Source organism: Pneumocystis jirovecii, assembly GCF_001477535.1.
Source record: "Pneumocystis jirovecii RU7 chromosome Unknown supercont1.10, whole genome shotgun sequence".
In the NCBI taxonomy this organism is placed as follows: Eukaryota; Fungi; Ascomycota; class Pneumocystomycetes; order Pneumocystales; family Pneumocystaceae; genus Pneumocystis; species Pneumocystis jirovecii.
This window is the reverse complement of record NW_017264784.1, coordinates 279,168-293,070: the sequence shown is the minus strand read 5'-3', so window position 1 is coordinate 293,070 and position 13,903 is coordinate 279,168. Positions and strand designations below refer to the sequence as shown.

The window sequence follows — 13,903 nt, the reverse complement described above, 5'->3', positions numbered from 1 at the left end:
AATAAAAGCACAATAATTAGCACAAAAAATGCATGCAATTAAATGTGTTGTTGTAGGAGACGGGTAAGTAAAAAAAACGACATTAAACGCCTATTTTTCAGTAAAAACACATATTTTTTATTCAACGTGAAAAACAGATTTTATAATTTAAAACATGGAAAATAGATCTTAATATATACATATATTCTACTTAATGTAGATGCAAAAATAGCTTTTTTACTCTTTTTTCCAATAATAAATATATTAAAAAGCTATTACTAACAAAATTTTTTATAGAGCAGTAGGAAAAACTTGTCTGTTGATAAGCTATACAACAAACGCATTTCCTAGAGAATATATACCCACAGTGTATGGAAAAATAATATTTTTTAAAAATTAGTTAATCTATATTAAAGATTTGATAATTATATGGCCAGTGTAATGGTCGATGGGAAACCGATAAGTTTAGGACTTTGGGATACAGCTGGACAAGAGGACTATGATAGATTACGTCCTTTGTCTTATCCTCAAACAGATGTTTTTCTTATTTGTTTTTCACTTGTCAGTCCTCCATCTTTTGAAAATGTACGAACCAAGGCAAGTATAGTAATAGCAAAAAAGTTAGCAATAATTTACTATATTAGTGGTATACGGAAATATCTCATCATGCACCGAATATTCCAATTATTCTAGTTGGTACAAAGCTAGATCTTCGCGATAACCATGTTATTATAGAAAAACTAAAAGACAGAAAAATGGTACCTATTACATATTTTCAAGGAGTACAAATGGCAAAAGAAATAGGTTCTGTTAAGTAAGAGTGTCTTAAACATATTTTTTCTATGAGTTGTAATTTTTCTAGATATTTAGAATGCTCTGCACTTACACAGAAGGGGTTAAAAAATGTGTTTGATGAAGCAATTCGGTACGTTTTTCATACATATATTACGTTCAAAAATTAATTTTCCAAGAGCTGTACTTATGCCGTCAATACAAATTCATAAAAAACGGAAAAAGTGTAATATTTTATAGTTTAACATATTTAGATGATTCTTTTAAATATTCATTTTGAGATAAAATTATTTTGAAGCAATTTAATTTCATAAGAGATCTTTTTTAATAGTTAAAATTGAAACTTAGTATAATAGACATTTAAAATATTATATCAAATTTTTACATATTCAATAATTTATTTTTAATTTGTATAATTAGAAATATACTAGCACAAATATTTTATTTACATATCCTAACCTTAAACAATAACAATTATTTCTTAAATTACTATATTTATATATACTATCTACAATCCTATATATGTAGTAAACTAAATACGTGTTGATCTTCAAGATACACTACACTAAATTACAAAAAGTCATCTTAATATTATTAAAAGTTGCTTCCTTTTCTTTTATTTCTAAATATAACTTTATTGTATTTTTTAATTTCAAAATATTTGAAAATTATAATAAAAATATTTCATTAAATTGTTGATTCAAAATAAATTTATGATTGTCTTTATTTATTTTCAATATTAGAATAGTAACAAATTATTACTTCACAATAAATGTAATAAAAGAATAAGACCATCAAAACCCTTAAAATCAATACCAGTAATAACAAAAGTTAAAAATCTTTAGAAATATATGTTATCGATCCACTCTATCTTAAATAAAAAATACATTTTAAACCCAAAAATAGTTCTATAATCTTTAAAGATATGTTTTTAATAATAATAGATATAAAATATTAGCAACAAAAAAAATCATTAATTTAAACTAATAATAAACAATTTTGACCTTTCCTTCTTTCAACATAGCTTTTAAAGGATCATTTGTTATTAACTTTATTAGCATTTTCCAACATTCAGGCATATCCCAAAATCTTCTTTTTTTAACATCAATATATGTAGTATCCAATACAATCCATTTCAAAAAATCTACTTTTAAAGCTTCTATAAACATGAAAATCGAAAAAATAATATAAAGCTTTTTACCATTATCTACAAGATCAAAAATTCTCCCAGGAGTTCCTACTGCAATTGTCAATCGTGTACGAGAAAGATAACTGATATGATCCTTTAATTTAATATGTTTAGCAAACAATTTAGCAACATCTCCTTCTTTTGTTTTGTAGCAACGTAATGACCTAAGGATGTCTAGACATCACATCAATTCATTTTTTGCTTCTTTTACCTTGTAATGTTCGCTACTCGAAGTGCAGCCATAGCAAAAATAATTGTATGAGGACTCCCAAACGCTGAAGGAACATATCTTGGATCATATTTCAAGCCTTTCAGATTTATAAGAAAAAAACTTCCATAAATCACATACCTTGTTCTAAAAATGCAGGTAAGCCTTTGTTAATTAAATCATCAGTCCAACAAACTTCAAAAAAGTATTTTTCTAAAAAATATATATATAAAACAATAAAGACATAAAAAATAGATATACCGTACCAGAAACTCTCAAATCATCTAATTCTAAAGAGGAATAATTCGAGTAAACTTCACAAATCCGTTTTTCAACATGATCTGCCTGCATTGCTGCACTCAGTCGAGGAAACGCATCAATTACATCTGAACCATCAGTATCTCTTTTAAGAGCCTTTCTTTGAGCCAATTTCTCCTTTTTTCGTCGTTTTTTTTGAAAAATCACATTATCAGTTTCTGAAAACTCATATATGTTATTTTCACCACTAAAATTCTTAGAATCATCATAATATTGTTCATCTATGTCATCTGCTTTATTTTCTTTCATAATATCCTATCAAAATTCAATTTTCTTTTATTTCTCTAAAACTTATCTAAACAGCTTTTTTAACATCTAATCTCGAAATATTTGTCGACCTGACCAGCCTTTAACAAATATGCTCAATAGCACTTAAGAAATATAAATAAGAGTCGATATACACTTAAAATAACATAAACTAACTCAGATATCTCATTGATATTGCCTACAATGCACAAGGCTCAGATTCCTAGATATTCCAGGTATGTTTTGATCTTCAAAATAAATTAACAAAAATAGCAAATCAACTGATACACCTAAGAGTTTTATGCAAAACAAACACACAGATGAATCATTAGAAACACCTTACACATCGGTAGAATTTTTTTTATATAATGTTTTGCTTATATTTTCAGCTACGTCAATTATCAAGTGTTTTAGCAAGTCAAGCTACAAGGCCATCACCCTTAATAGCACGGAAAACACCGGTTTCTACACGTAGAACACTAAGTCAGAATGAAAGGAATATTTTAAAGGCCGGTTTGACGCCAAAAAGTATCACAAAAAACCCACCAACACCTCATACTGCACGCGCGCTACAAAAAGCTGCGACACCTCGCCAAAGTGCTAGGAAAGTGCTAAAGCGTAAGAAATCATATGACACTCCTCAAGATATATTAAGAAAATTAAGCCGAGGTAATTTCATGTTTTTTTTTTTTTTTTTTAAAATTCATATTTAGCACTTCCACTTTATTCAGAAGAAACTAAAACAAATACTTATTCATTGCAAAATGAACTTGAAAACACATATGAAATAAATGGCTTAGATGAAGAAATAGAAGATATAGAACCACCAAATATTAACATTCCGGAACCAGAAATTTCATCAGATGATATTTCTCAACCTCATCTTTCTATTCCTTTAGATCAAGAATATACAGTGCAATCAATAGAAATCGGTAGAAGAACTGAAATGAAAAAACTAAATGATCGATTAAGTCTTGAAAAAGATAGTGACCATATTATCATTTATCATGAACAAGGACTAGGTGATACATCTTTTAACGAATTTACTCTTCAAAACGATATGTTGGAGTCAGAAAACCTCTTTAAAGATGATCTAACGTCAGGTTTCAATAGAAGCAATATGATTGAGTTAGTGAATATATATTGTTATTTTTTTTAAACAGTCTAGGGATGATTCAACCCATCTAAAAATTAACTTCATAAACGAAAAAACACCAACAATTGCTGAAACAATATCATTTAAAGATATGCATCCAGAACTTTCCCTTCCTGAACATACAAAATCTACTATGAAACCTCCTTCAAAGTCATCAGTCCGTTCTAATAAATCAAAAATTCAAAAGTTTGCAATTACTTATTTTATATTTCTTACTAATATAAACAGACTTTCACGATATGGAATCCCATTGCCTTCATTACCGAGCGCATTTGTTAAACAACTAGTAGCCAATTTTACAACATCAAAAATATCTAAAGATGCACTTAAAGAAATCATTTTAGCATCTGATCAATTTTTTGAACAAGTCTCAGAAGACTTGGAAGCCTTTGCAGCGCATGCTGGACGAAAAACAATAGAGGATTCAGATGTTATACAACTTATGAGAAGGTAGAAACTTCATTTAGAAAATTTAAATAATTCTTATAAATGTTAGGCAAAGGCAAATTAACTCGAAAACGACTTTATATTCATTATTTCAAAAGTATATTCCAAGGGAGCTTGAATCTGAAATGCCACCACCATTTAAAAAATCTAAGCAAATAAGAAAAAAAAAAACTAAGCTCTAAGAAAGTCTTTTTGCATGACGTATTCTTCTAGTAATTGGTGATAATGGAGTTCTTAATATAAAATATAGCATGATTGATGTTGTAAAAGATAAAGCATACCTATTATTAATTTAATAACATTATTAAATAAAATATAATCGGTGCACCATGTAAACATATATTCTAAATGATTGTTGCGTATCTGTAATCGAGCAGTTTTACCAATAGGTTTGCCTTTAGTTACTAAAAAAGCAGCCATAATGGGGTCATTTTCTTTAAAAAATTATATATATATGTATAATATGAAATAATAAATACCTAGCAATTGTTCTATATATATAGGCTGTGAATGTGTCAATTCAGACATTTGTTTAATATCAACGTGGTAATATTTTTTTAATTCAGGTTTATTAGTAGGTGTAAATAGATTATTTCTTGGTGGTAAACGTATTAAACCTTGAATTGTAACCTCTTCATTAGACTACAGTTATTAAGATATATTCTTTTTCTATAAGAAAGAAATATACCAGCCCTTCTGTTCTTTTTGATGGGTCAGCCATATCAGATGGAATCCAACCACGATTAATTAAACAATTACAACTATAACTTTTAAAAAATAAATCCTTAAAATAATAAAAAAACATACCCATCACTTATTTCCATAGGAGTAATAACATGATATCCATTTTTCCCCTCAAATAATAAAGGCCCCACAAGCATTTCTTCATCATGTTTAAATCTTCCAGTTATTAAAACCTTTTGATATTCAAGTTTATGCAAATTAAAAAAACTTGTATTATTAATATATATAAAGTATAAAAAGTATTAATACTTAGTATCTTTAGTTAACCTTATAGGTTCATTAGATAATCTTTCTTCAAAATTTCGTATAAGATTACGTTTCCATTGAAGACGATAATACTGCCAGGTTCCCAGCCCAAAAGCAATAACTGGAATTGTACCTAGAATAATTAACATACTTTCTCTATATTTTTTAAGTGATAGTTTACTTAATAATCCTTTAAAGATATAAGATGAACGTTGAAATGAAAAATATGTATAATGTCGTGAATTTTTAGACGAAAAACATAAATTAAACATTAAAAACGAGAAAATGAGCCCAAAAATCTTATTATTTACTTATAAAAAACTGTTTATCAAAATCTAGCCTTTTGAACCATGATTTTTAATATATGGCACCAAAAATCCTTAAATAAAAACCTGAAAAAAGATTAATATATTAAAATTAGATCTTAAAACAAAAATGAATTTATTTCAACAAGAAAAAATATATGCTCAATATTTTTTAATAAATTTAAAATTGTAAAGACAAATTTTGATTGTCCTTATCTTAAAAGCTATCTCAAAATAAAAAAGAGATTTAACAGGTAGATAGACACAATATTCAACGAATACTGGAATTCTATATTTTTAGAAAAATTATTTAACAAAATCATTTTTTTATAAAAAAAACATTAATTCCAATAATTATCTATATTATTTTACCAGTATCTTTTTTAAAACATATCTTATTACAATTTTTCAAAAATATTGTTAAAAACAATATAAATCATATATCCTTCAAAAAACCCTTAATTTACATTCTAAATAAAAATCATAATTAGAATTTTTTTGAAAAATAATTATTCAAATATTTAGTAAAATATAATAGAATCGATATTTTTTAAATTATTAGAAATTTTATAGTTTTATTTTTTTGAATTTTAAATATTATCTCATAAAAAAATAGATTATTTTTATTCATATTATCAAATTTATAAACTTTTTCTAAAAATTTAAATAAATTCAAAAAACCATAAACATAAAGTAATTAATAATTTTAATAAAAATTATTCCGATTCAAACTAATATTTGAATTATATTCAAAGAACAGTCCATATCTAATTTCATTGTTATCTAGATTTCAATAATATTTTATTTATGAATGATCATATATAATAAAACTTCAAAAAAAATAATTCAAAATTCTTATATTTTTTTAAACTGAAAATAACAACCATTTGAAGATATATTAATATTTTAAATAAAAAATATATTAATAAATCATTTTAAAATTTACTTTTTTAAAATATAAACTTAAACTAGAAATATAATACTTTATTCATATTGATTTTTTTAAAAATCATTAAAAACAATAAAATTCAATAAATTTACTTTCATATATAATTTAGTATTAAAACACTTTATATAAACTTTTTAAACTTTAAAAATCCCAAAATTTTAAAAAATAAATAAAATGACACAAATTAAAAACCCAAAAAGAGAAGAACTTATAAAACAGTTTACACCAGTTGAAATTGATGAAGATATAGGTATACTATTTCTACCAATTAACCTTTATTCAATCCTAGCACAATAGATTATACAAATATGATTGTATCTATATTAAGCTTTTCATCTATGATTTTCAAGAATAAGTAATAGCTCAGTCAGAAATAGACAAAAATGTTTAGTATTATAGATGGGCAGCATGGGCGTCCCTTGTTGCGACACTTTCTGGCTTTTTAGATGCCAAAACACATACTTCAATATCTCAAGGAAACTTAATGAATCTCACGTATAACTACCTATATTAGAAAAAATTACTTATTTTTCACAGAATGTCTTTCCTAGGGCTTTTTACAATTTATATGCCAGTATGTATTATTTCTATATTTAGTACATTTTTAATTTTTAAGATTATCTTTACTCAAAAATCTCCAGAAAAAAAATAAAATCAAAGATATGTTAATGTAACTGAACACAAAACTTTCTACACATTCAATTTACTTATATTTTCAGAATACTAGATACTACAAATACAAGAGATGTACATAGATACATTTAAATAAATCATAGATTTTAAAACAATCAAATATCTTTATAAATAAATTAGTTTTAATTTTACACAATACTATTTTAAAACATATTTCCCATAAATCACATATATAAATCCTTAAAACATAAATTATATATATCTTTATATGTTTATAAAAAAACAAACCAAAGTCACTATACACATTAATACAAATATAATGTTAATATTTAGAATGTGCATTATATTGATTCTTATTATAGAACCAAAATCATACGAATATAAACGTAAATATTTCAATAACAATATTGACCAATAAAAAAAAATTAGGAATTATAAAAAGCAAAAATATTCTCAATTATCAACAAATTCCAAAAATAGTTTAAAATTTCAAGAAGTTGAACCTATATTTTATAAAAGTTAAAGACAAATATCAAAACAAGTGATGTCACAAAAACCCATATATGTAAACTATTACCATTGATTTATTAAAATTCATAGACGTAAAAAAGACCTTTAAATATATCTGGGGAAAATTTTCAGATTTTTTTCTAATAATTTTTTTAATAACAAATCAAAACTATATATTTTGATATTTATAGTTCTTTAAAAAAAATTAACCTTAACTTCGATTACAAAGAAATCTCACCGTTTTTAACATATTATCGTCCTTTTTCCATATTTTTACTTTCACAGAATCAGGCGATGCTTCAGTTGTTTTCCCCCAAATATACCACTTATATGGCCGTACCCATGTTTTATACTGAAAAACATAATATTCAACCAATATCTTTGGCGAACCCTTCTTTTCTAAACCATCAAAAAACGTTGTTAAACTCTAAAAAAATTATTCTTAAATTTCACATTAAAAAAAAATACTTGTTCAGAATGAATCCTATAGATTGCCTGTGCAAGATATTTATTCGAATCAAGTTCAACTTTTGCATGAGAAAAACTAACAAGCTTCGGCGGCTTTATCATTTTATGAAGTTGCCATTTAAGCTCAAAGTCTGCAGGTCTTTTTAGAATTTGTGACTTCAAAGTTTGAGTATAAGCCGGACTACAAAATAAAGCAATTTCCTTAAAATCTCCTCTAATTTATCACTAAAAACACTAAATATTTAGGGACAAAAATACTTTGCATATGCTTGATTAACTTTTTCATAAATTTTGCCTACTGTTACATGTAATTGCTTAAAATCAATCTTAATTGGTCTAATAGATTCTTCAAAAAGCTTACGCCTAACATATTTACATTTTAAACACAAAGAGATTCTACTAACTCAAACCATCCCTTCATTCGATGATAAAGCCATCGCCATATTAATCGCATCCTTTGAGCTGGAGCTCTCCAAAAAACAGGCAAAGAACTTCTAGAGGGAGGAACATAAGCATCTAAACATAAATTAGAACATCATCAACAATCTAATAAAACGTACCCAATATGCCCAAATCCTCAGGAAGCATCCATTGTCTTTGAACTAACGGCTTATGAACCCATCTTTTAAAAGTATGTTGTGTCCTTGTTGATCTTCGCAAAAATAAAACAGTAGGTTCAAAGAAAACACAAAAACATTGAAAAGACCTAATATTCTGTCCAAAAAACATATTCCTTTAGATATTATTTTTTGGAAAAAAGTTAAGAATTATATTGCCGATAATACCTCGATGTTACTGCAGACAAAGAAATAAAATATATAAATAAGATAATTTCTTCCATTTTTTTAAATACCAAAAGATACAATATATTAAATGAGAAATAAAAGAATGTAATAGTAAGATTTTTCAATAATCTTAAAAAAAAGTACCTTTAGGGAAAATCCGTACACCTAAATCATAAACCCAGTAAAACATTTCAAACTGAGTGCATCCTGATTCTTTAGTATCAGAAGCAGATACTTCAGTGTTATCTTGTGCAGCATAATAGCCCGAACCTCGAGAAAGCCGAATAATACCTGTTACTTCCTTAGCTCTTCCACTTGGCAATTGCCGCAAACTAATAATTGAATGAGATTGATATATAATTGAATGAACAAAGATTGAATAATTTACTTCAAGTTCTGAAGACCTTCTTTTTGGTGATAAAAAAGCAAAATCCACATTGAATGTTACTATACAATGATGAACCATCTAAAAAAGTCAAAACAACACACTTCACACATAAACTACCTCTTTACAAATAGAAATCATGGAAAGAATATCAGAAGGAGTAAGAATTTCACTTGCAACAAGAAAATCAGCACCCCATAGAATCAAAGATGGCATCTCATTCAAAGATGAACCCTTATCAATACCTGACCGAATTGCTGAAAAAATATCATCCAAATTCGACTCTCCATAAAGGGTAATCCGTATTGTAGAGAATAATTCATATTTTTTACATTGTTCTTCTGAAAGATAACCATATAGCATAGTTAACCCGTCAACATACACCAACTTTTCAGAACACGTTTTTGAAGCAAAATCAAAGCCCTAAAACAATTAAAATAAATATTAGGCAATAAAAAAGCAGAAACCCATTTTTTAGAAAGAAAAACAAGTTCCTGAAAATCATTTAGAAAAGAAACAAGAACAACTGCTCTATTATTCTGAATTGACGTGCGTATAAAATGATAAATAATGAAAATTGGAGAAACAGATACGGTTGATGTAACAGAAATTAAAGAACCTTTTGGAGGAAGAACACTATTATTGAATTTCAAATATTCAGATATATTCATATTTTTAAAAAACTAAAAGTAGAATCATAGTGATCGTCTCGGTAACAGATGTAAGAAATTAATATTAACCTTTATTAAAGAAACAAAATGAAAACAATAAAAATACCAGACTATTAAAACAAAAACACTAGATAAAACCCTAGTATGCATAATCCTCAAATAACAACCAAAAACACTATTATTGAACTTTCTTTAAGTCGATTCAGTTATTTAAACATATAAGGTATTATATCTCTAGTAAATACAAATGTACCGCAACCAACAAAAGACAATGCTCATTCTATTAAAGATAATCGAAACAATAGATGGCTGACTATAGGCCAAAATAATCATAAATATCCATGGCACTAACAATAAAAACAAATGTGCCTAAGGTATTAAATCGAACAATTCGAAAACAGAAATAACAAAAAATGAAACCCAAATATAAAACCATAAATCATATGAAATGTAACACCGTAAATAAACTTTATTCAGCCTTTATACCCATATGATCGACATATTGGGAACTAGAAACATCTGTTATTTTGCTGGAATCCATTGATAAAATATTATGATTATTAATATTCGACCATAAAACGTTAGAATTTTGTGATACTATAAATTCCATAGACGATTTATGTCCATGATCTGCTGGCTCTGAAGATATAAAAAGCTCGTTAGAAGAATCATAGGTATTAAGTGTATTCGCAGAAAAAATTTCATGAAGAGACTCTAATGACGTACTTGAAATTGAATGAAAGTTTTCACCAAAAACCATAGATTGCATGTTACACAACTCACCCACATTAGCATATGACTGCCAAGACTTGATCTCAAGAGGTGTAGAAGTATTGTTGTAGGATTGAGGCACAGACAAAGGCGCAGAAGTGTCCATAGGAGCAGATCTAGTTGCTTGTTTACGACTATTCTTCGATGGCCGAGATTTAAAACCAGCTGCTGCATATTTCTCTGGAAATGCATTTCTGAATCTGTTTAAAAATATTTAGGAAACAAATATAAAAGAAAAACAATCTACCTGTCACGAAGATCAATACTTCTACGAGACGACAAAGAAAAAGTAACATCTCTTTGTATTTTTGACCACGAAGGCCCATGCTGTAATTATATCAGTAAACCCAACACCCGAAACATATCATTTACACGCATAAATCCCTCGAGAAGGCGTGCATCTTCATCAGGAGTAAATGCCCGGCGCTCCTTGCGGTTAACACGTGGCAAAAAACTTTGAGATGCCATTTTTTGCTGCCGATTTATATGTGTGTGTGCATTAGGGTAAAAATAACGATAATCCTGGGGGAAAACTGTACGAAACCTAACATCCCAATAAACATCTAACCTCCTACTAAAACTCTTGCCATTACCGGTCTTTAAGATCAATCGGTGAGCGATTATTAAACCGATATCTTCACAACGTAAAAACACGCTAAAAATATAAAAAAGCACCCTAAAACATACCGAGAATCATGCAAAATCTTCTTCCAATTGCCTACACCATACTACACCATCTTCAGTCTCTTATTTTCCTCCCAAACCCCCACTATCTCCCTTACCGTGCTACATCCATGAAGAAGGTCATTTGTCTCCTCAATCGTCCATTTTGTCCTCTGTTTTCGCGGACGAAGCACTCCATTCTCAAACCCATTCTCTCCTGAAGCTTCTTGCACTATTTTCTTGCCCTCATTGGCCTCTATCTCTTTTTCCGTTACCATCATAGTCAATGCTACTCCGTCTTTTAAGCTATTTTCCATCAATTTTAACTTTTTCCACAGTTTTTCTTTACTTTATAATAAAGTATATCTTCACCCTCTTATTTTATATATTATTCTCTTCTTCTAAAGCCCCTTTTTGCCTAATATTCTGCTGTCAATGCTCTAATGCATCGCTGTCGCCTATTTCTTCGTTCTCGAACCGGCAATTTTTCTATTATATTTTTCCTCACGATTTTCTTGTTCTCTATATATATGCATTTGTTGCTTCAGAGTGTATGCATTATTCTGCCAAACATGGATATTTAAACATTATATTACATTACTGATACTACTGCACCCACATATACATACTTATAGTCAATATATGTGTTATATATGCGTTATATATGTGTTATATATGCATATATATGCGTATATATGCGTATATATATATGCGTACTATATGTATATTATATGCACTTTATATGTATTTTATATATGCTTTGTATGTACTTTGTATTCAGTTTATATGTGTCTATATATGTCTATATGTATCTCAGCCAAACCCTATCTATGCTTAGTGCACTATAGCCTTAATCTAGTGGCATTATATACGGGCACCGAGAAGCGCCACAGTACCACATGAAGCACAACGGTCCGTCAACGGCACGCACTGGAGCAGCATTAGAAGACTCAGATGAGTGGATAATAGAGCTACTTAAGAGAGAAGCACTGGTTAAAGAACAGGCATCGGCAACAGTCGGGATCCAAGCATTTCTCCCAGAAAAACAAAGGTAAGCATAGAGTATAAAGTGCATCGTATAGATAGACATATAAATGCACATATAAGCGCATACATGGTGCATATAGAATGCATGTATACAAGAGACATGTAAAATGTATGTGTAAAAACATATATAAGAAGTATGAGACACACAAACTCTGTTGTGCAGTATAAGCTGTATACACGTATATACACTATATGTGCACTATATATCATTGTATGTACAATATATATGCAATATCTGTACACTATATTTGTGTAGTATATCAATATGCGTGTGTATTCATTGTATGTGGATATATATGCATAGTATATGCATTATATGTATTATATACACATTATATATACTATATGCGCATTGTATGCGTTATATGCATAGTGTATGCGCTGTGTATGCGCAATGTATACATAGTATATATGATATATACAATGTATACAGTATATACTGTGTATACACAGTATATGTATTGTATGTGTATTACATGTGTATTATATACATGTATATAGGCCCAATGCCATATATTAGGCTAACAGTATACTGGCAGAGATACGCCACCAGTACGGTCACTGAACAAACGGTTTCTTACAAAGATGGTTCGAAATATAAATGCACATAATGCAGCTCTTATCCAAAGAGAAACACAAGAAGCAACACAGCGGCTACATAAGCTCGATAAACACACAGGTCATGAGATAGGGAGGCATTTGGGAGGAGGTCAAGGATCATTTTCAAGAAAAAAAGGACGTTCTATTGCATTTGTTAAGGAACAATATTCAGAATCAAGCAGAAGCTCAAGAAAAAATTCAAATGAGACACAGAAAAAAATATCAAGTAAAATAGTAGATGAAGCACCCAATAGCAGGAAGAAAACAAATATAATAAATAATACGAGTCAAAATAAATGTATTAAGGAAAATATTTTTCCAGATCAACCATGGTCGCCTTCAATTGGACTGTCTGTACCTTCAATATATAATTGTCGTGATGATACACCGTCGTCAGGAACATTAATGCTTAATTCTCACTTTGATCCAAATTATGATCCAAAACTCGATGTAGCAGTATCGTCAGATGAAAGTGATGATTGGGCAGTGAGTTTGAGGGCTGTAAAAGATATTGCACAGTGGAAAAAACAGAGGGCACAAAGACTAACAGAAACAGGATTTTCTAGTAATATGGTATCGCAAATAACAGATGAAATGGCATTTCCAGTATATAAAAAAGGGTTAAGAGAGTGGGACAGAGGAAAAGTGGTTTTGGAAAATGGGGAAATTGAAACAAAAGCACTTGGATGGGGAAAAACATAACATTTATAGTGTAAAAAACGCTTATCAATATCAAGTTGCCATGGTAACAACCAATATAAACAGTTTCAACATGACTTCGAAACAGCTAA

At 28.4% G+C, this 13,903-nt stretch overlaps 9 protein-coding genes across 9 annotated transcripts; 4 read left to right on the top strand and 5 right to left on the bottom strand.

The window, feature by feature from the left end:
- Positions 1-28: 28 nt before the first annotated feature.
- T551_02386 (uncharacterized protein) lies at positions 29-1,011 on the top strand (the record flags this gene model as incomplete). The annotated part of the gene is made up of 6 exons (XM_018374649.1): positions 29-63; positions 277-348; positions 396-576; positions 624-793; positions 842-904; positions 951-1,011. The coding sequence occupies 6 exons, from the start codon at positions 29-31 to the stop codon at positions 1,009-1,011; spliced, it is 582 nt and encodes a 193-aa protein (XP_018229221.1).
- A 743-nt stretch (positions 1,012-1,754) lies between these two features.
- On the bottom strand, positions 1,755-2,735 carry T551_02385 (uncharacterized protein; the record flags this gene model as incomplete). Its single annotated transcript, XM_018374648.1, has 5 exons — positions 1,755-1,930; positions 1,973-2,124; positions 2,172-2,268; positions 2,310-2,381; positions 2,435-2,735. The coding sequence occupies 5 exons, from the start codon at positions 2,733-2,735 to the stop codon at positions 1,755-1,757; spliced, it is 798 nt and encodes a 265-aa protein (XP_018229220.1).
- A 298-nt stretch (positions 2,736-3,033) lies between these two features.
- On the top strand, positions 3,034-4,342 carry T551_02384 (uncharacterized protein; the record flags this gene model as incomplete). The annotated part of the gene is made up of 5 exons (XM_018374647.1): positions 3,034-3,081; positions 3,122-3,401; positions 3,446-3,860; positions 3,901-4,074; positions 4,117-4,342. 5 exons carry the CDS (start codon positions 3,034-3,036, stop codon positions 4,340-4,342), a joined length of 1,143 nt encoding a protein of 380 aa, XP_018229219.1.
- Positions 4,343-4,513: 171 nt separating this feature from the next.
- Positions 4,514-5,597, bottom strand: T551_02383 (uncharacterized protein; the record flags this gene model as incomplete). Its single annotated transcript, XM_018374646.1, has 7 exons — positions 4,514-4,616; positions 4,664-4,769; positions 4,815-4,977; positions 5,024-5,096; positions 5,143-5,286; positions 5,329-5,458; positions 5,507-5,597. The coding sequence occupies 7 exons, from the start codon at positions 5,595-5,597 to the stop codon at positions 4,514-4,516; spliced, it is 810 nt and encodes a 269-aa protein (XP_018229218.1).
- Positions 5,598-6,753: 1,156 nt separating this feature from the next.
- T551_02382 (uncharacterized protein) lies at positions 6,754-7,231 on the top strand (the record flags this gene model as incomplete). Its single annotated transcript, XM_018374645.1, has 5 exons — positions 6,754-6,829; positions 6,877-6,934; positions 6,979-7,074; positions 7,117-7,153; positions 7,196-7,231. 5 exons carry the CDS (start codon positions 6,754-6,756, stop codon positions 7,229-7,231), a joined length of 303 nt encoding a protein of 100 aa, XP_018229217.1.
- A 702-nt stretch (positions 7,232-7,933) lies between these two features.
- T551_02381 (uncharacterized protein) lies at positions 7,934-9,031 on the bottom strand (the record flags this gene model as incomplete). The annotated part of the gene is made up of 6 exons (XM_018374644.1): positions 7,934-8,149; positions 8,191-8,404; positions 8,449-8,553; positions 8,595-8,706; positions 8,751-8,923; positions 8,976-9,031. 6 exons carry the CDS (start codon positions 9,029-9,031, stop codon positions 7,934-7,936), a joined length of 876 nt encoding a protein of 291 aa, XP_018229216.1.
- A 74-nt stretch (positions 9,032-9,105) lies between these two features.
- Positions 9,106-10,031, bottom strand: T551_02380 (uncharacterized protein; the record flags this gene model as incomplete). The annotated part of the gene is made up of 3 exons (XM_018374643.1): positions 9,106-9,441; positions 9,481-9,783; positions 9,828-10,031. 3 exons carry the CDS (start codon positions 10,029-10,031, stop codon positions 9,106-9,108), a joined length of 843 nt encoding a protein of 280 aa, XP_018229215.1.
- Positions 10,032-10,500: 469 nt separating this feature from the next.
- Positions 10,501-11,782, bottom strand: T551_02379 (uncharacterized protein; the record flags this gene model as incomplete). Its single annotated transcript, XM_018374642.1, has 5 exons — positions 10,501-10,996; positions 11,050-11,129; positions 11,175-11,457; positions 11,490-11,530; positions 11,585-11,782. 5 exons carry the CDS (start codon positions 11,780-11,782, stop codon positions 10,501-10,503), a joined length of 1,098 nt encoding a protein of 365 aa, XP_018229214.1.
- A 582-nt stretch (positions 11,783-12,364) lies between these two features.
- T551_02378 (uncharacterized protein) lies at positions 12,365-13,814 on the top strand (the record flags this gene model as incomplete). The annotated part of the gene is made up of 2 exons (XM_018374641.1): positions 12,365-12,516; positions 13,052-13,814. The coding sequence occupies 2 exons, from the start codon at positions 12,365-12,367 to the stop codon at positions 13,812-13,814; spliced, it is 915 nt and encodes a 304-aa protein (XP_018229213.1).
- Positions 13,815-13,903: the final 89 nt, after the last annotated feature.